We start from the raw sequence: 20653 nt of genomic DNA, 5'->3' as shown, positions 1-20653 counted from the left end.
TCTAAAAGTATAGAAAGAATTAATATTTACATTTTAGGCTTGTTTTCAAATTTATGCTCTCCGCATTTACTCTATTGTTCTGAGGTTATTTAAAAAAATAAAAATAGTTATATTACATAATATACCAGAGGAGAGCATGTTGTAATCTTGTGCATTGTGGCAGCAACATAAATCCCACTCCTAACAGATCTAGCTGTTTATAATTATCTGGTTTATGTGTACTGCTGCAGGATGGCTGCACTCAACGAGTATATGCAATGACTTTCTTGGATGTTTCTGAAGGATATTTGCAAAGAAGGAAGATGTGCAAAGCATAGGCCCCTTGCACTATATGTGTGGTACATTCCACTTGTGCCAGATTGTTAACTGGGATCTTTAAATGTTCTGAGCTCACACTGCAAAGTGGTTTTTTCCTCTCAGAGTCTGGAAAGAGCAGTGAAAGAAAAGGCGGTCTATCTCGTTCCCATTCTCGTTCAGAATCCAGGTCTAGCTCAAAATCCCGATCTAGAAGGAAAAGATCACACTCAAAACACAGGTGGGTATGTTTTTTTTTTATTTTGGACTAAGAGAACTGTTTGTTGTTTGTTTTGGGGTTTGTTTTTTTGTGAGGATGGTTGCTAAGATTTCTTACTGAGTTATGAGAAGTATCCCTGTAGAAAAGATTAGTAACTTACGCTGACCAGATCAGAGTAACTATGAACTTTGTCTCTGAAGAGATTCTTTTTCCCTCTAAATGCTAAATGTTTTCAGGATTACTTTCAGGTAAAACTCACTAAAAGGTACTTTTTTTGAAATGTAGCATAATTTCATTTTGTTATATCTGTATTTTACAAATAAATAATTATCTGTGTTTTGTAGATGGAACGTTTAGTTTACTGTTAACACTCTGAACAGATAGGCTGGCTGGTTTTGCTAGTAGAAAGTTCCTCCTGAACTTCTAAACATCCAGTTAACAAATGCAGTATTTTTATTTACTGTATTTTAAATGTAAAGTTATATTTTCTAAAAGCCAGAAGAAAAAGGCTTTAGAGACAGTTTTTCATTCTTCAGGGTTTGTTTGTTGCATTCTTTCATCTATTGTCTTTTAACAGGGCAACTAGAATTCTTTTACATACAGAAAAGCTGGCCAGAGGGACATACCACATCAGATATACTACCAAACAAATACTATATAAGTGCAGGCTTCACTTTTGTAATGGTGTTACACAGTACGTGTTATCTAATGGCATTAAAATATTGGGTACCTTTTTAATGCAAGAAGAATTAATTTGTTCATTTCAATATTGCTTGCTTCTCTTCTGTTTCTCTAACTTAGGACATAACTGAAAAACGGTCTTTGTTTTGTGTAACACTGCAATAATCTCAGTGCTTTTTTGTACTGACACAAACCAAATAGATTTTTAGAAGATAAATTTGCATTTTTTTACTTGCAGAAAATCTGTGCTTTAAACAACCATTGATAGTTTTATATATTATTTATATATATATATACACATTATTTTACCACTATTACTGTCAGTTTTTGAGAGCATGCTGAAAAAAGACCAGTCTGATCTGTTGAGGCAACTTAATCCCTAAGAATAAACTGTCCTTACCACTTTCCAGTTTTACTGTTTAATAAAACCCCGAAATTGCTTTCATCTCTGCAATATGAAATTTATTCAAGGTATTATTTGGACTAAATTGTAATTAATTTTCCCTGTAATTAGTTTGTATTTCTACACCAATATGTGGAGCAAAGCTGTAGGTAAAAAATGATTGCCTCTCCTCTCTTGGTTTATCTTACTCCATGTGTCTTGAGCTGCAGAAGACAGGTGGAGCTGGTAATTTTTCTATCTCCCTGTTCTTCAGGATTTATTGAGTAATATACATGAATTTCTGTTTTTGGTAAGTTTAACTTAATCATACCTTAAACTGTCAGGCAAAGTATCCAATGATGTGTTCTTTTGAAACTTAATGTTAAAATTCAGCTGTTTATTTTTCTAGGGAATATGATCTTCCAAATATAGGAAATATTTTGGTAAAAAAGTGTATAGCAATTTTTAAAAGTTTTGATTTCTTCATCAAATCTGAGACTATGCTATATATGTTTATTAGAAGACTTTGATTTCTATTGGAGTATCTGCACATTATTTGCAGTCTTTATTTATTGTGTAGTAAATGCTTATTCCTTTTCTTGAGAACTCATAATTCAAAACTGTGCTAACATATCCTTTCAACTAAAAAGGTAACTTGACTAAATGCTGAACCACAGATAGTGTTTTTTTTTAAAAAAAACATTAAATTAAATTGTAAGGCTGGAGAACAAAGAGGCCAGTTAAAGCCATCTTTCTTCATTGACCAAGACTGCAATAATTGCCTTGGAAAAGAAGAAAAACATAACTAATTATTTTTACAAGCTGCTAGAAATTGTCTGTAGTAGATTTATGCACTAGATTTACTAAGGATGGCTATCCTAATATGATATGAATTTATATTTTCCAGAATATTTATGGAAGTTATTACAAAACATGAGTATTACTTTAATGGTGCATTGTGTACCTGGTTAAGCTTAAAGTATCCATATTTACAAAAATGTTGGTGAGCAGTATATTACTGAATTGTAACTCTATATAATTTTATGTAGTGAGACAAGATTTATGTGGGTTTTTTCCCTTCTTGGTTGACCTAATTTTTATGAAGTTTCAATATAAAAGTATTTTTCTTCTGGCATTTTTCATATAGAAATAGATCTGGCAACAGATCGCTCTCAAGGCACAAGGACAGACACAGATCCAGAAGTCCCCTGAAAAAACAGTCTAGATCTAGGGAAAGGTGGAAATCAAGAAGTCGCTCTCATTCTTGGTGAGTTCCATTCCTAAAAATGATACAGTTCTTAGTACACAGTACAAAGTTTTTGAAAAAATCTAACAAACCTTTTAGATTTCTGAAGGAAGCACTTTTGTGGGAAAGAGAACTGCAGATCTGTGGACCTCAGTGGGAACAGTTAGGAGTAGGCTACATAGCTGGGCTTCATTGATGGATCCTTTTGACTCTGTTGCTGTTGTCTGGAGCATCTTGAGATATTTGCTCACTGGAAGGGGCAAGTCCAATGAAATCTCTGTGATAGATAACTGGCAGGCACTTCTTGGTTCATTTTGAGACCTCTTACTATTGCAGGGATTGTGTGCTGTTTCATCTTTATGATCTTACATTCCTTTGTGAGACATCTAAAGAGGTTATTGCCAAAACCTGATGGGAACCAAAGTCTTCAGGTCACAAACCATGAAACAAGCCTACTATTTACTAGTAGCCAAACACTTGTTCCAATGAAGAAAGGTGGGGACTGTGCATTGGGCCTTTCATGTCTGAAGGAGTCTCTGAGAATCTTTAAAAATCCCAGAATAGGTACCAATATCAATAGACAGAGTAACTTCTGTCAGTCTGGTTCTCCTGGACATGAAAAGGCCTGCTGATCAACTTCTCTTGTGCTTTCTCCTGTTTCTCTGTCTGGTTGTCTTGGTTGAGTGTTGACCTTACATTTGCCTTTTGAGGGAATTTGGTAAAATTTTATCCCTGTTTTTTTTGTTTCTCTGTATTAATTGATGTTGGACTTCAAAGCAGTTCCAGGATATTTATGTGAGAGAACACTGTAGAATAAAGACTTCTATCCAGTCAACTGTCATTATTTATGTGGGGGTAGTTAGTCTACAGTCCATTTTACATGGGCACACTTTTACTAAAGAATGGATTTACAAATTGTTGAGTTTGTCTCACTCCTGACAAAATGTAGAAAATTTATTTATGTATAATAATGTAGTTGTTAGGTGAAAAGACGTAATATTTCAAAGTGTAATAACACGTTGAAGATCACAGTTTAATTTTATTTTAGTCCTCCCCTTCCCCAATTTGATTTCCAAATTTTTCCTACCTACATATAGCCTCTCTCTCATGGTGAACAGGGGAGGAAAATTAAAATTTTGAATAATCACTATTTTTCAACAGAAACACAGTTTCTTTTGAATAATTAATGTATGCTAAAGAGCTAGTTGTAATTTTTATTGGAAAGTTCAAAGATAAATTCATGATTTGTGTTTGGCTTTTCACAGGGACAAGAAAAGAGACAAAGAAAAGGTCAAGGAAAAAGAAAAGGCCAAAGAAAATGAGAGAGACCGAGACAAAGAGAAGGAGAGAGACCAGGACAGAGACAAAGAAAGGGAAAGAGAGCAAGATAAAGAGAGAAACAGGGATAAGGAGAAGGACCAGGAGAGAGAGAGAGAGCAAAACAAAAATCAAGAGAGAATCAGAGACAAAGATAGGGATAGGGACAGGAACAAGAATAAGGCCAAAGATAGGGACAGGGAAAAAGACAAAGATAAGGAAAAAGACAGGGAAGAGGTAGAGCAGAACAAGGAAAAAGATGATGTTGAGAAAGAGGGGGAGAAGGACAGGGGGAAGATTAAGAACAAGGAGGGAGATAAGGACAAAGGAGAGGACAAAGAAAAGGAAAAAGATGAGGATAAGGAGGAGCAAGAAAGAGAAAAAGAGAGAGATGATAAAAAGAAGAAAGATAAGAGATCCAGAACACCCCCAAGAAGCTATAGCTCTTCAAGAAGATCTCGTAGCTCCAGCAGGTTTGTTTATAATTTTTTCATGCTTTTTTTGACTTGTTAGTACAGTGATGCACCATGAAAAATGCACATCCTAATTTTTATGTATCGATATCACCACATCATTTGTCAATTAATATTCTTTCTGTTTTGTAGATTTCCCTATAAAGTAAAGTCTATTACAGAGATGTATGTATGATGCTTGATAGGAAATAGTTTATTTTTGGGCAGCTGGTGCTTACCTTTCACATAACTGTATAGTATAGTCATTTAGAACAGTAAATAGAGGGTTCTTATGCCATTTCTCTGTGTTGGAGCCATCCAAAAGTTATGATAGAGAGACATCAAACATCATCTTTGTCCTGATGAAAGTTTGAGTCAGTGTTACATATTTCCTTGGTTACTTGTATACTGTACAGTGATGGTCTGTAGAGCAATTTGTTTGGCTTACTAACATAGTATTTTCCACTTGGCCACCTTAAGGATGGTGAGCAATTCATTTTCTTGGCTGGATGGCTGAACAGCAGGAAGCAAGCATGTCACTTGGCTGGCTAGCTATTCAGAAAGTGAATGTATCTCAGTTGGAAGATAAGGATGTCCAGATACAAGTAAAAATTACGTTCCTTAAAAATGCTGATAGTAAACAAGAAAGCAGTCAAGGTTAATCTAGCTGTTGTTTTTGCCTTTGAGGGAGGGTACACTGAGTGGAAGTCTGAATAAATTCAGTACAGCAAAAGGAGGCTGTGAGGTTGATTATAAGCTCTGTAAGTGGACTAACCCATATTCTAAGAGCATTGCAACTAACTTAAGTTCAGAAGCTTTAGTGGAAGAAGTCCTTTCTGAATACCTCAGCAATCGCAGAGTTCAATAATATCATATGTCAAATTTAGATGCCAAATTTTATCTGTTACCTTGACAGAATGAAATGCTGGATAAATTTGGAAAAGTTCTACGTATTACAGTCACTTCCCTGGACCAAAGCAAAATTTCCATAGCCCTCAAAATTCGTGGTTCATATAATGCAGAAAAGGCTGTAATGGTTTCTGAACATTCTGTTTGGGTTATATGAAATGGCCATGTTATTTTGGAGGTTTATGGGCAAAATACTGTGACTTGTTTAAGCATATGCAGCTTCCTATTTTAATGCACTGTTAACATTATTTCATGGGTTAAATACCTGCACAGAGTAGAGATAGTTCTGTGAGCTTTGATAACAGCATTTTCTTCCTGTATGCCTCAGGAGTATTTAATTAGATAAGTAATTGTGGTGAGTTGACCTTGGCTGAATGCCAGGTACCCACCAAGCTGCTTTATGACTCCCCCTTCTCAGTTGGACAGGAGAAGGAAAATATGACAACAGGTTTATGGGTTGAGATAAGGACAGGGAGAGATCACTCACCAGTTACTGTCACAGGCAAAACAGACTCACCTCAGGGAAATTAATTTAATTTATTGCTAATCAAATCAGGGTAGGGTAATGAGAAACAAACCCAAATTTTAAAACACCTTCCCCCTGCCCCTCTCTTCTTCCCTGGCTCAACTTCACTCCTTATTTCACTACCTCCTCCTCCTGAGCAGCACACAGGGACGAGGAATAGGGGTTGTGGTCAGTTCATCACATGTTGTCTCTGCTGCTCCTTCCACCTCATGCTCTTTCCCTGCTCCAGCATGAGGTCTCACCCATGGGAGACAGTCCTCCATTAACTTCTCCAGCATGGGTCCTTTCCAAGGGGTGCAGTACTTCAATAACAGATTGCTCCAGTGTGACTCCCCCACAGGGTCACAAGTCCTGCCAGCAAACCTGCTCCAGCACAGGCTCCTCTCTCCATGGAGTCACAGCTTCCTTTAGGTACATCCACCTGCTCCAGTGTGTGGTCCTCCACGGGCTTCAGGTGGATATCTGCTCCACTGTTAAACTCTATGGGCTGCAGGGGAACAGCCTGCCTCACCACTGTCTTCACCACGGGCTGCAGGGAAATCTCTGCTCCATTGCCTGGGGCACCTCCTTCTTCACGGACTTTGGTGTCTGCACATATTCCCACTCCTCTCTTCTGGCTGCTGTTGTGCAGCATTTCTTTCCCCTTCTTAAATAGGTTGTCCCAGGGGTGCTACCACTGTTGCTGATTGGCTCGGCTTTGATCAGCGGCAGGTCCATCTTGGAGCCGGCTGGCACTGGCTCTATTGGACATAGGAGAACTTTTGAGCAGCTTCTCACAGAAGCCATGTCTGTAGCCCCCGCTACCAAAACCTTGCCATGCAAAGCCAATACAGTGATGCGTAGCTTCTATAAGAGTCTTAGTGAAAGACCCAGTTCCTAATGTCAAATAGCAAGTGTAGTTAGCTGGAGGTTACAAAAACTTCATATTCTAATTTGCAACAGTTATGCTCCCCTTTAAGCATCCCTCTATTTAAGAAAGTGTCACGGAAGTCTCAGCTGTTGTGTGCTTGGGCAGAGAATTCTAGTGATATTTAGTGCATCTCCTCTAATGGACTCACAGTACAAAGTCCTATTTTGACATTAATTAATTTTTTTGTATGGATGCTATTTAACAGGGACCATGTTCTTCATGGAGGATGAGGGAAATACAGTGTATTCATCATACAAGGAGAGGCCAAGAGGGCTGGGATTGTTTAGCCTGGAGAAGAGAAGGCTGAGGCGGTATCTTATCAGAGCATTTTAAACACTTGATGGGAGAGGGTAAAGATGATAGCGCCCAACTCTTCTCAGTGATAACCAGTGACAGGGCAAGAGGCAGTGGCCATATATTGAAGAATAGGAAATAAACTTTTTTTCTAATGTTTAAATTATGTTTTTTCTGGGCAAACTGGAACTATTTGCCCAAAGAGATTGTGTCATCTGCATTCTTGGAGATATTAAAAACCTGACTGGACATGGCCCTGAGTAACCTGCTGTAGTTGATCCTATTTTGGGAATGTTGAGGTCTGGACTAGGTGTTCTTCAGGGGGCTATTCCAAAATCAGTAATTCTGAAAAGTATTTGTCAATAGGTGTCCTGGTTTGAGCCAGGATGAAACCAATTTTTTTTTACTGATTTTATTTTTCAGTGATGTCACGGTTTGACTCAGGATCGGCAATTGAACCAGCAATAATAATGCTCTCGATCCCCTCCCCCTCCCACCCAGGTAGGGAAGGAGAGAGAAAATTAGGAGACTTTCTGGACTGAAAACTAAGCTAGACAGCTTTAATTAAATACTAATGATGAAAGAAAATATGTACAATTATATACAAATGTGTACAAGATTGTGCAAAACCCTATTGCCTCCCCCCACCCCCAGCAACTCCCATGACACTCTCCTTAGCTGTGAACAGTTCTGAAATGTCCCGGACCACTGCTGGAGAGAGCAGCAGAGCAGACAGGAGCTGAGGGTAGGGTTATGAGGGTCAGTAAAAGGAAAATTGGCTTCATCCTGGCTTAAACCAGGACAATTATCTGCATATTATTTCAGTCAAGCATCCAGTTCACCCATTGTTGGTGCCTTAGCATCATAGAATCATAGGGGTTGGAAGGGACCTCTTAAGATAATCAAGTCCAATCCCCCTGCTGAAACAGGAACACCTAGGGCAGATCACATGGAAATGTGTCCAGATGGGTCTTGAAAGTCTCCAGAGAAGGAGACTCCACAACCTCCCTGGGCAGCCTGTTCCAGTGCTCCGTCACCCTCACAGTAAAGAAGTTTTTCCTCACGTTGAGGTGGAACTTCCTCTGTTGCAACTTGGTGCCGTCTCCCCTTGTCCTATTACAGGGCACCACTTAAAAGAGACTGGCCCATTCTTGACATCCACCCTTCAGATATCTGTAGACATTAATAAGGTCCCCTCTCAGTCTTCTCAAGACTAAACTGCCCCGGGTCTCTTAGCCTTTCCTCATATGACATATGTTCCAGTTCCATAATCATCCTTGTAGCTCCCCATTGGATTCTTTCCAGCCTATCCCTGCCCCTCTTGAACTGCTGGCCACACTGTTCTTAATGCATCCCAAGATACTATTGGCTGTCTTGGCCACAAGGGCACATTGCTGTCCCATGGATAACTTGTTGTCCACCAGGACCCCAAGGTTCTTCTCCATGGGGCTGCTTTCTAGCAGGTCAACCGCTAATCTGTATCGGTGCATGGCATTTTTTCTCCTGAAGTGCAGGATTCTACTCTTATTCTTGTTGAACCTCATTAGGTTCATCTTTGCCCAGCTCTCCAGTCTGTCTAGATCTCGCTGAATGGCTGCACAGCCTTCAGGTGTATCAGCCAATCCTCCCAGCTTCATATCATCAGCAAACTTGTGAGGATACACTCTGTCCCCTCATCCAGATCACTGATGAAGATGTTGAATAAGACTGGGCCCAGTACTGACCCCTGGGGAGCACCACTAGTCACAGGTCTCCAACTGGACTCTGCACCATTGATCACAACCCTCTGGGCTCTATTGTTTAGCCAGTTCTCAATCCATCTCACTGTCCGCTCTTCTAACTCACACTTCCTGAGCTTATCCACAAGGACGTTATGGGAGACAGTGTCAAAAGCCTTGCTAAACTAGAGGAAGACAACATCCACTGTTCTCCCTGCATCTATCCATTCTGTCACACCATCATAGAAGGCTATCAGATTAGTCAGACATGATTTCCCCTTGGTGAATCCATGCTGGCTACTCCTGATAACCTTCTTTTCTTCCACGTGCTTAGAGATGACCCCCAGAATGAGCTGCTCCATCATCTTTCCAGGGATGGAGGTGAGGCTGATCCATCCGTAGTTATCCAGGTCCTGTTTCTTGCCCTTCTTGAAGACTGGAGTGACATTAGCTTTCCTCCAGTCCTCAGGCACCTCTCTCGTTTTCCAGGACTTTTCAAAGACAATGGAGAGTGGTCTAGTGATGACTTCTGTCAGCTCCCTCAGCACACATGGGTGCATCCCATCAGGGCCCACGGATTTGTAGATGTCCAGTTCCTTAATTGATCTTTAGCCCAATCTACTTCAATCAAGGTGAAGTCTTCCTCACTCTTGGCTTCTTCTGTGGTCTGGAAAGTTTGGGAATCCTGAGGGTCAGCCTTAGCAGTAAAGACCAAGGCAAAGAAGGCATTAAGTAACTCTGCCTTCTCCATATCCTCTATATCAACATCCCCATCCTGATTAGGTAGCCTGTAATAAACACCCACAACCGTGCCCCTCATATTAGCCTGCCCCTTAATCTTTACCTCCAGGCTCTCAATTCGCTCTTCATCAGCTCCCAAGGACATCTCAATACATTCCAGTTGCTCTCTCACATAAAGAGCAATTCCACCACCTCGCCTTGCTGGCCTATCTTCCTAAAAAGGATGTAACCATCCATGACAGCATTCCAGTCATGTGAGCTATCCCACCATGTCTCAGTGATTGCAATGAGATCATGGCTGTGCGACTGCACACAGATCTTTAGTTCTTCCTGTTTATTCCCCATGCTGCGTGCATTAGTGTATAAGCATTCCAGAGAGGAAAAAATACTTGCATGGTGCCCCACTTGGGCTGAGCCACAACACCCAGGCACCTCTCTAGCAAGCCCAGTTATATCCCCATCCACCTTCAAATCTGGTTTAAAGGTCTCTGGATGAGCCCCGGTAACTCTTGTCGCCCCCAAGCTCATTTCCAGTGGGCCTGGTTTTATCCCCTATCCCATTCAAACCTAGTTTAAAGCCCTCTCAATGAGCCCTGCTAACTCCAAGTTAACAAAAATTAGTTCCCCTGCTGAGCGCAGTTTTCAGATACTGTGAATGCAAATGATAAATCATCCATGCGTTAACAATATGACTGTTCATGAGGACAAGCAATCCTATGTGAAAACAAAAAGTGGAATACCTTGGTCTTTCCAAGTTAACCTGATATTATTGCGAGTACAAGTAAGGTGAAGGTAAAATGAAATAATTTATTTACTGAATCTAAGTGCCACAATCCAAGTATTAAAAGTATAAAAACAGGTGAACAAAACTTAAGCCCCCACATGTATTAATCCAGCACTTGGATCACAGCTAAAGTTTTCTGTTGGCCTACAGCATACTGTAAGAAGATGTTAAGGCAGGTCTGTTAACTGCTGATTAGAGACAGAGTGATGTTAGGGCACAGTTTGTATATTGATTCCCCTCCTGCATGTCTACCCATTATATATTTTTTTTCCTCAATAGCTGTTTTTTATTAAAGGAGAGGGAGTGGCTCTTAAATACTTTTAAATTTTGAACAGTTTGGCTAAAACAAATTGCTTGTTTCTAGCATTTTAATGGCACCGTGTGTGAACCAAGACATTTGGGATTGTTTCTATTTTTGAAATCCAAATTAAGTTTTTTTCATATTCTTTTCCAAGCTAATTTTGTTCTGTGGTAGGGACTGACAAATATAAAATTTAAACAGTGTTTTGCTTCTGTTTTGTTTTTGGGAAGGAGACCAGTAGCTCAGAATTTCATATTTTCTATTGAAGGCTTTACCTGACGTCCTGGTTTGAGCCAGGATGAAGACACTTTTCCTTTTACTATTTTTTTTTTCCTTCAGTAAGCTTTCTTTTAACTACTAGCTAAGTGTTCCAGCTTGGAATGATAACAGCTGGAATGTTTTTGTAACTGCTGGAACTCCAAGGTCGTGCCTTTGCCCTGCCGGCTCAGGCATCACTGGGAGATCTATGACCCCGCCATAGGAGGCTGAATTAGACAGACAGCAAAATTGGCCAGAGATATTCCATTCCATATATCTATGTAAGCACAGAGGAAGGTCAGAGATCACAGAAGACAAATTCCTTCCTTCGTATTCTTCCTCTCTCTTCCGTCCATGGCTGGTATCCAGGGAGGACTCCGTCCATCCATCACCGTCGACCCCTAGGCACGAGCTTTCCTGACCCTCATAACTCTCTCTCTCCCTGGGAGCAGTCTGGGACTTTTCGGGACTGTTCGCAGCTAAGGAGAGTGCTGTGGGAGTTTCTGGGAGTGGGAGGAGGCAATAGGGGTTTGCACATTTGTATATAATTGTATATATATTTTTTTAGTATTAGCATTTAATTAAAGCTGTATAGTTTAGTTTTCAATCCAGAGCGTCTCTCTCCTCATTCCGTCTCTCCTTCCCTACCTGGGTGGGAGGGGATCGAGAGCATTGTTGTCAATCCTGAGTCAAACAGTGACAACAATTTATTGGCATGCAACGTGGGGCTCGATTTTAAGCCCAGATAAGAAATGTTCATTAATTGGGAGTATTCAAAATTCCATCTCTGATGGGAGGAATCCCTCAGATAGCAATGGGCAACAGTTCTGCTGAATTTCATGACGGATTGAAAACTGGACAGATGCCTTCTGCAACCTATCTGCTGGACATGAGCCTAGGGATCAATGGTGATAGATAGATAGATAGATAGATAGATAGATAGATAGATAGATAGATAGATAGATAGATAGATAGATAGATAGATAGATAGAGTCCTCCCCGGATGCTGACCATGGATGGAAGAGCAGGGAAGAAGCAGAAGGAAGGAAGATGACTTCCGTGGTCTCTGACCTTACACCGAGCTTATGTATATATATGGATGGAGTACTTTGGTCAATTTTGCTGTCCATCTAATCCACTCCTCCCTATAAGAGGGCTGCAGATATGACTCCTCTCCTCCCTGTAGCAGAAGAGGCTGCAGTTTCTAAAAGTACAGCGAAGTGAGCTTCAATCCTGGCAATAACATAAACATTCCAGTGTTATCAGTCCACTAGCTGTAAAACTTGCTGCTAGTTAAAAGAGAGCTTACTGAAGGAAAAAAAAAATCAGGAAAAATTGGCTTCATCCTGGCTCAAACCAGGACATTCACAGAATCACAGAATCTTAGGGGCTGGACTGGACCTCGAAAGATCATGTAGTCCAAACCCCCTGACAGAGCAGGATTATTTAGAGTACATCACACAGGAACGCATCCAGACGGGTTTTGAATGTCTCAAGTGAAGGAGACTCCACAACCTCTCTGGGCAGCCTGTTCCAGTGCTCTGTCACTCTCACAGTAAAGAAGTTTTTTCTGATGTTTATGTGGAACCTCCTATGTTCCAGTTTGCACCCATTGCCCCTTGTCCTATCACTAGACTTCACTGAAAAGAGCCTGGCTCCGTCCTCCACTCGCCCTTAACATATTTGTGAACATTGATGAGGTCGCCCCTGAGTCTCCTCTTCTCCAAGCTAAAGAGGCCCAGCTCCCTCAGCCTTTCCTCATAAGGATGTTCCACTCCCTTAATCATCTTTGTGGCTCTGTGCTGGACTCTTTCAAGCAGTTCCCTGTCCTTCTTGAACTGTGGGGCCCAGAACTGGGCACAGTATTCCAGATGCGGCCTCACCAAGGCAGAATAGAGGGGGACTCTACACTTGGCCTTATTGAGTTTCATCAAGTTTCTCCCCGCCCAACTCTCCAGCCTATCTAGGTCTCGCTGAATGGCAGCACAGCCTTCTGGTGTCCCAGTTTAGTGTCATCAGCAAACTTGCTGAGGGCAAATTCTGTACCCTCATGCAGGTCATTGATGAAAATAGTGAATATTACTGGTCCCAGTACTGACCCCTGAGGGACTTCACTAGTCACAGACCCCTTATTCCATACCATATATTACACTTAGGCTCTATATTCTACCAAATGTCAAATTAAGGATTCTCCCCCAGAGTCAGATTACCTTGAGGTACATATTGTACTTCACCACCTCCATCATCACACACCAGGTATATCCAGGTCCCTGAGCAAAAACAACACCCCGGACAAGTTTACCTTCACCTGAAGAAGGATAGACCCAAACACTTTTCCTCAACAGATTCCTTTCACACAACACAGGGATTTTATCCCCATCTACTGTATGTATAAGGTCTGACTGAGCAGGACCAACCCAATTGATGGATCCCCTGGTATTAACTAACCAGGTGGCCTTTACCATATTTTGGTCCCAATTTTTGAAAGTTCCACCACCCATTGCCTTCAGGGTAGCTTTTAACAGACCATTGTACCTTTCAACTTTCCCTGAGGCTTGTGCATAGTATGGGATATGGTATATCCACTCAATACCATGCTCTTTAGCCCAGTCAGTGACAAGACTATTTTTGAAATGAGTCCCATTGTCTGATTCAATTCTCTCTGGAGTACTGTGTCTCCACAAGATTTGCTTCTCAAGGCCCGGGATAGTATTCCGGGCTGTGATATGAGGCACAGGATATGTTTCCAGCCATCCTGTACTTGTTTCCACCATTGTAAGCACATAGCGCTTACCCTGGCAGGTCTGAGGCAGTGTGACAGTCAATTTGCCAAGCCTCTCCATACCTGTGCTTTGACCACCCCCCCTCATACCACAAAGGTTTCAAGTGTTTCACCTGCTTAATTGCGGCACACATTTCACACTCATGGATAACCTGTGCAATAGTGTCCATGGTTAAGTCCTCCCCTTGATCACAAGCCCATCTGTATGTTGCATCTCTGCCCTGATGACCTGAAGTGTCATGGGCCCATCGAGCCAAAAAGAGTTCACCCTTATGTTCCCAGTCTAAGTCTATTTGGAACACTTGGGCAGCCTCATCTGCTCATTGGTTGTGTTGCTGTTCCTCAATGGCTCTACTCAGAAGCACGTGTGCATCTACATGACATGCCTTTACAACCAGTTTCTCTATCCCAGCTGCAATGTCTTTCCACACGTCAGCAACCCAAATAGGTTTACCCTTTCACTGCCAGTTGTTCTGCTGCCACTGTTTTAGCCAACCCCACAAGGCATTTGCAGCCATCCATGAGTCAGTGTTGACAGTCTCGGCCACCCCTCTTGCTTGACAGTGTCCAAAGCCAGCTGGATGGCTTTTACCTCTGCAAGATGACTCGATTCACCTTCTCCTCCAGCTGCTTGTGCAACTAGTCATGTAGGACTCCACAGAGCAGCTTTCCAGTTCCGGCAGTTCCCTACAAGATGACAGGAGCCATCAGTGAACAGAGCCAATCGTTGCTCGGTCTCTGGTAGATAATCATATGGTGGAGCTTCTTGAGCCCGTCTCACCACTTCTTGTGGTGGCATTCCAAAGTGTGTGCCTTCTGGCCAGTTTGTAATTGCTTCTACAATACCTAGACAATCAGGCCTTCCTATTTGAGATTGCTGGGTGATTAAAGCAGTCCATTTACTCCAAGTCGTATCAGTGGCATGATGGATAGGAGAAAGGTTACTCTAGAACATCCAGCCCAGTACTGGCAGATGGAGCGCTAGGAGGAGCTGCGCTTCAGTGCCAATTGCTTCCAAAGTGGCTCTAACTCCTCCATATGGTACAAGTATCTCCTTTTCAGTCAACGTATAGATAGCCTTGTGTTGTGGACCATTCCCCACACCTTGGAATCTCTGTACCTCCAGCTCCAGAACCCAGGGGTTGACTTCAAGTTTCCCCTGGTGCTTTCTACCAGAGGCTCCAGGTAGGACCGTTGTACTGCAGTGTAGAGCACATTTTTGATGTCTGGTCCTGTTTGAACTGGTCCAAGGACCATTGCCTGCACAATCTCCTTTTTAATGTGCTCAAAAGCTTTCTGTTGGTCAGGACCCCATTTAAAGTCAGTCTTCTTTCAGGTCACCTCATAGAGAGGTTTCACAATTTCACTGTAACCAGGAATATGCATCCTTCATAACCTAACAGACCCTAAAAAGGTTTGAGTGTCCTTTTTGTTAGTTGGTGGGGCCATATCTGTTATTTTGTTAATCACGTCTGTTCTGGTTTGGTTTGGTGAGTTTTTTGGTAGCAGGGTGCCAGGAATGGCTCCGGTAAGAAGCTGAGAAGCTCCCCCTGCTCCAAAACCCAGCCAAAGTGCCATTAGAGGGATAATAGATGCGCCTCAGCGATTAACATACAAAAGAACTGCTATAATACCAGAGCAGAGAAGGATTGGGTAGAGAAGAGCTGTGCTGTGGAAGGAGAGCGGTGCTGGTGGTTGGTGAGGAAGAAGGGGAAGAAGGTGCCCTAGCAGAAATTTCCCTGCAACCCATGGCAAGATGGCAGGCTGTCTCCCTGCACTCATAGAGGAACATGGTGGAACATTCCCCGAAGGTGCCAGAAGGGGTGAACTTGGCCAGTGAACTTGGATTTTTGTGGCCAGTGGATTTGCTGCCAGTGGACTCTGATCATGTAGCTTTGGAATACCCTGGCACCAGGGTAGTTGGCTGTTCCCGAAGGAGCCCGTGACACTGTGAGAAGCCCACACTGGAGCAGCTTGCTCTGGACCTCGTGGGAAGGACTCATGGAAGAGAGGTTCGTGGAGGACTCTCTCCCATGGGAGGGACCCTGTGGGGAAGCAGGGGAGGACTGTGAGGAATCCTTCCTGAGGAGGATGGTGTGGCAAGAACCACCAGCCTGTGAACTGACTCTCAACTCCATCCCAATCCCCCTGTGCCACTGGGGGGAAGGAGGTAGAGAAACCGGGAAAAGAGTAATTTGGGCCCGGGAAGAAGGGAGGGGTGGGGTGATATATGCAAGCACTGCTCTGTGTGTTGTCTGTGTCCTTTCTGTGTTTTATTAGTGTGAAATTAAATTATTATTTTTTCCCCAAGTTGAATCTGTTTTGCCTGGACCTTAATTGGTGAAAATCCTCCTTGTCCTTTGTCTTAAACCATGAGCTTTTTCCTCCTCATCCCAGAGTGTGTGTGTGTGGGGGGGGAAGTTGAGTGAGTGGCCATGTGGCTGATTCTTTGTTGTCATGTTGGGCCCAAACTACGACATTACTGGTGAGCCAGGCAGGAGAGAGAGAAAAGAACCACGACAACATCCATTGGGATCTGGCTGCGTCCATCTTGCCATCTAATTTCCAGGAACTGGACCTTTCCTGTAGGTCCCTTGACCTTCCTTTTTTTCACAGCAAAACCAGCATCCGGAAGAATTTGGATAATCTTTTTACCTTTCTCAAAGACTTCTTCTGGCGTGTCATCCCACACAATGATGTTGTAGATGTACTGCAGTTGTTCTGGAGCTCCACCCTTCTCCAGTGCAGCATGGATCAGTCCATGGCAAATGGTTGAGCTGTGTTTCCACCCCTGGGGCAGTTGATTCCAGGTGTACTGGACGCCCCTCCAGGTGAAAGCAAACTGTGACCTGCACTCTGGTGCTAGAGTGAATAGAGAAAAAGGCATGAGCAATGTCAGTAGTGGCATACCACCTAGCTGCTTTCGACTCCAGCTCATACTGAAGTTCTAGCATGTCCGGCACAGCAGCGCTGAGCGGTGGTGTAACCGCATTCAGGCCACAATAGTCCACTGTCAGCCTCCACTCTCCATCAGGCTTTCGCACTGGCTATGTGGGAGTGTTTTGAAGGTTGAGTGAGTCCTGCTGATCACTCCTTGGCTTTCCAATTGCCGAATCAGCTTATGAATGGGGATCACAGAGTCTCTGTTGGTGCGATACTGTCGTCTATGCACCGTTGAAGTGGCAGTTGGCACCTGCTTGTATTCAACCTTCAGCAACCCCACTAGAGAAGGGTCATCTGAAAGGCCAGACAAGGTATGCAGTTTTTCAGTGTCCTCAGTCTCTACAGCTGTCCTTGTTAAAAGCAAGATGAAGCCAGTTTTCCTTTTAGACTAGCTGTAAAACTTGCTGCTAATTAAAAGAGAGCTTACTGAAGGAAAAAAAAAATCAGTAAAAGGAAAATTTGCTTCACCCTGGCTCAGACCAGGACAAGTGAACTCTCTTTTAAGCAGCACACTTGCTGAAACTAGCAGCAAGTTTTCTAGGTAGTAGACTGATAGTGCTCAAATGTTTATACTTAGTGCTGAGAGACTGAGGCCACTTGTTTAATCTGCTGTTTCAGATGCTAAAGGAGCAGAAGACTCATATCTACAGCCCTTCCATAGGGAGAAGCGGACTAGACACACAGCAAAATTGGCCAAAGAGATTATTCCATCCCATATATACGTAAATCTCAGTATAAATTCAGGGATCACAAAAGTCAGTCCTTTCTTCCTTCTCTTCTGTACATGGCCAGCGTCCAGGGAGGACACCATCTGTCCATCTCCTTTGATCTGTAGGCTCGTTCATTCCTGACCCTCATAACTCTCCCCTCAGCTCCTGTCTGCTCTGCCGCTATCTCCGGCAGTGGTCCAGGACTTTTCAGGACTGCTCACGGCTCAGGAGAGTGCCGTGGGAGTTGCTGGAGGTGGGGGAAGCGACTGGGGGTTTTGCATATTCCTGCACATACTTGTATATATTTGTACATATTGTCTTTTATCACTAGTATTCCATTAAAGCTGTGTTGTTTAGTTTTCAATCCAGAAGCCTCTGTCCTTATTTTCTCTCTCCTTCTCTACCTGGGGGAGGGGATAGAGAGCATTAGTGTCATTTGTTTAATTGCCAATCCTGAGTTAAACAGTGACAATAGTTAATTGGTGCCCAGTGTGGGGCTCAGTCTTAAGCCCCGGGCTATAAATTCTGACTAATTGGCTGAATGTTTTGAATTCCATCTCTGATGGGAGGAATCTCTCAGGTAACTCTGGGCAACGCTTCTGCTGAATATACTGATGGGTTGAAAACTGAACAGACACTTTCTGCAATGTTTCTGCTGGACCATTTTCCCAACATGCAATCATACATGTGGCATGCAGCCAGGATAATACTGCTCTGTGTATCTGCTCTGGTTATTGTTCTATGGTTTATCAACAGGACTATAGCAAAAGCCATAATCAACCATGTAATAAACTATTTAGTGACAACAGGGGTTTTGATACTGATCTATAGGGTGGCACTGTATAGCAAGGATTTTTATATGAATAGAAAGGTCTGTGTTGGTAATGGCAGGGTCAGTTAAACCTTGCAATAGGTTGGACTATCAAGTTCCAGTTAGCTTATATTTAGGGGTGTCTGTTTACTTTGGCAATTGAGTTTGCCTAGTTGAAATGGTTACAAACCATTCAGGAGAAGTTTATCCAACAACCTCGCATTTCAGCTGTCTGGATTTACACTGCAGCATTGAGTTGGGACCATTTTTTAAGATGCAGATCCTTTTTCTGAAGAGAGTAAAATATTGGACGGTCTTCCAATTTTTTGGAGAAGAGATTGAATAGAACATAGAGGACCTTCTAAGAACTAGGTGGCAGCTCACCTTGCTTTACAACAACATGCAAGTACTAGAAATCAGATGGGCATTTTTGATTCCTAGAAGAAGGAAGAGTGACAGACCAGAGGAAGAGGAGAATCAGGCTCCTTTTCCAAGAAACATCTAAAGGCTAGCAAAGGAGATAGGTAGTGACTTTGTCCAAAGAGAAGACTTCTTGATGACTAAAGCGGTATCTTCATTCATAACCCAGTAATCACCTAACCCGAAGGTGGTAGTTTCAAGTCCAGTCTGTCTTACTCATTAAGTATTGTCTGTCTGGGATTTTTGCTTTTTTTTTTACCTTAAAGAGGACAGAGGGACCCCATATATTTCACTGGCGCAATTTCTGCTGGCATTAGCAGATTCCATTAGAGTCAAAACCAAAATTTTTACCTTAGTTAGGGGCAAACAGAATATGAAGATGCTGAAAGCTTTCTCTCTTTCCAGGAAGTTAGTTCACACTGCCACCATTCTCCTAGGTACTGCTAGTTGGAGACAGATGTTGAGAAATCTCTCTGCCCCAAAGCTTCTGTCTGTCTCAGAATTAAAAGATCCTAGCAATGCTAAACCTGGTGTTGGTCAAAGGTAAATCTCAGAGCCATTCCTAGTTAACTTTATTTAAATCAGCAGGAAGTTGCTTCCAGTCATAAGCTTGTGGTATTTTTCCTTTGAGAAAAGAAAGTTCTGATTTAGAGACATGTGATCACTATCAAAGTTTTCAAAGTCTTTTTTCTTAAATTTTGCTCTATTAGCATTGTTTAAGAGTGTTAATAAAAACAGGTGCACAAAAACCTTTGTATTGACAAATGTAACAGATAGGAACACTGTCAGACAGCTGTAGTTCTTCAACTTGAAATATGGAAAGCAGAAACTGAATATTAGGTTTCATGAATAAACAGTTTCTAGTTTGAACACAATTGTTAGGGCATTTACTTGGTTGCTCACAGATATGTATGCAGGAAAGCAAAATGAAGTGGGGATGTGTTCAATGTAAGCCAAGTGGGAGCACTGTTAGAATAATATATTCATTTCCAATATCTTCATTTGAAAAAAGGTTATGATAAATGTCAGGATGTTCAAAATGAGGTGCATGTTAACCAGTGAATAGCTGATCAATGATTGTGGGTGTTTTCCATGATTTTGAGGCTACTTTATTTTTTTGTTTACCAAAGATTGAATCAAACTTAAGAACTTGCTGAACAAAATAGTTATAAACTTTTGTCCTGTGCAGCTTCCGACTAGATTATATTGTCAGCGTATGATACTAGGTATAACTTAATATATAATTTTGTAATTTATCCAATAACTGTTGTTTTCTTGGCCTTTCTAAATATTAAAGATATTAGGTGTGAGTTACAAAAGCTGGTATGCATAAGTGTAGCTTTTGTGCTGTATCTTAAAGTACCCTGTCAATTGTTTTTTACTTCCCTGTTTTTCTTTGATGGTTCTTCCTGTCTGCTTTTCCTGCTCTATGAAGAGGTGATAGAACAGAGTCATCTTACTTTGACAGAGATATGTTCTACATTTACACTGAATGAAGCTTTACTTGTTTAGTTTTTACTTTAACATGTGCCTCAGTATGTTTGCAACCAGTTATTTAACGTTCTGTTCTATTTGAGATCAGACTCCATAACAGCAACTTCAGCAAATTCCATACATCTGTGTAAAACAGCTGTTTTGTAAAATACTAAGAGCTCTTCAGTGCGTTATAGAAGGATACATAGGTTTGCTGAGCATGGACTGCTGGGAAAACAATAGATATTAAAATCAAAATTAATAAGTTGACAACTGCTTGAGCTTCATTTTGCACTGTTTGCTTCTAAGCCAATAGGAATGATAGCTCGTGTTCAGGAATTAAACTTCTGTCACGCTGAACTGAAATTGCGGTTATCTTAAGCTTGTAATGTTAAGTTTTGAAGTTTGTATTGCTCAAGTTATGTCTTTTGTCTTAATGTGGCTTTTCATTCACTTGGATTCTTTTCCTAACTGAAGAAAC

General features: G+C 41.8%; 1 protein-coding gene across 2 annotated transcripts in view; it reads left to right on the top strand.

Moving 5' to 3' along the window:
* LOC127395170 (splicing regulatory glutamine/lysine-rich protein 1-like) overlaps positions 1–20653 on the top strand; it is a 76458-nt gene that overhangs the window by 47774 nt on the left and 8031 nt on the right. For both annotated transcript variants that reach the window (XM_051641695.1, XM_051641696.1), the window contains 3 exons: positions 421–535; positions 2725–2844; positions 4089–4613. In XM_051641695.1, the coding sequence (XP_051497655.1) occupies positions 421–535; positions 2725–2844; positions 4089–4613 (760 nt within the window). The remainder of the gene's footprint in view (positions 1–420; positions 536–2724; positions 2845–4088; positions 4614–20653) is intronic.

This window comes from Apus apus, chromosome W (assembly GCF_020740795.1).
Source record: "Apus apus isolate bApuApu2 chromosome W, bApuApu2.pri.cur, whole genome shotgun sequence".
Classification (NCBI taxonomy): Eukaryota; Metazoa; Chordata; class Aves; order Apodiformes; family Apodidae; genus Apus; species Apus apus.
This window is presented reverse-complemented; position numbering and strand designations above follow the sequence as displayed.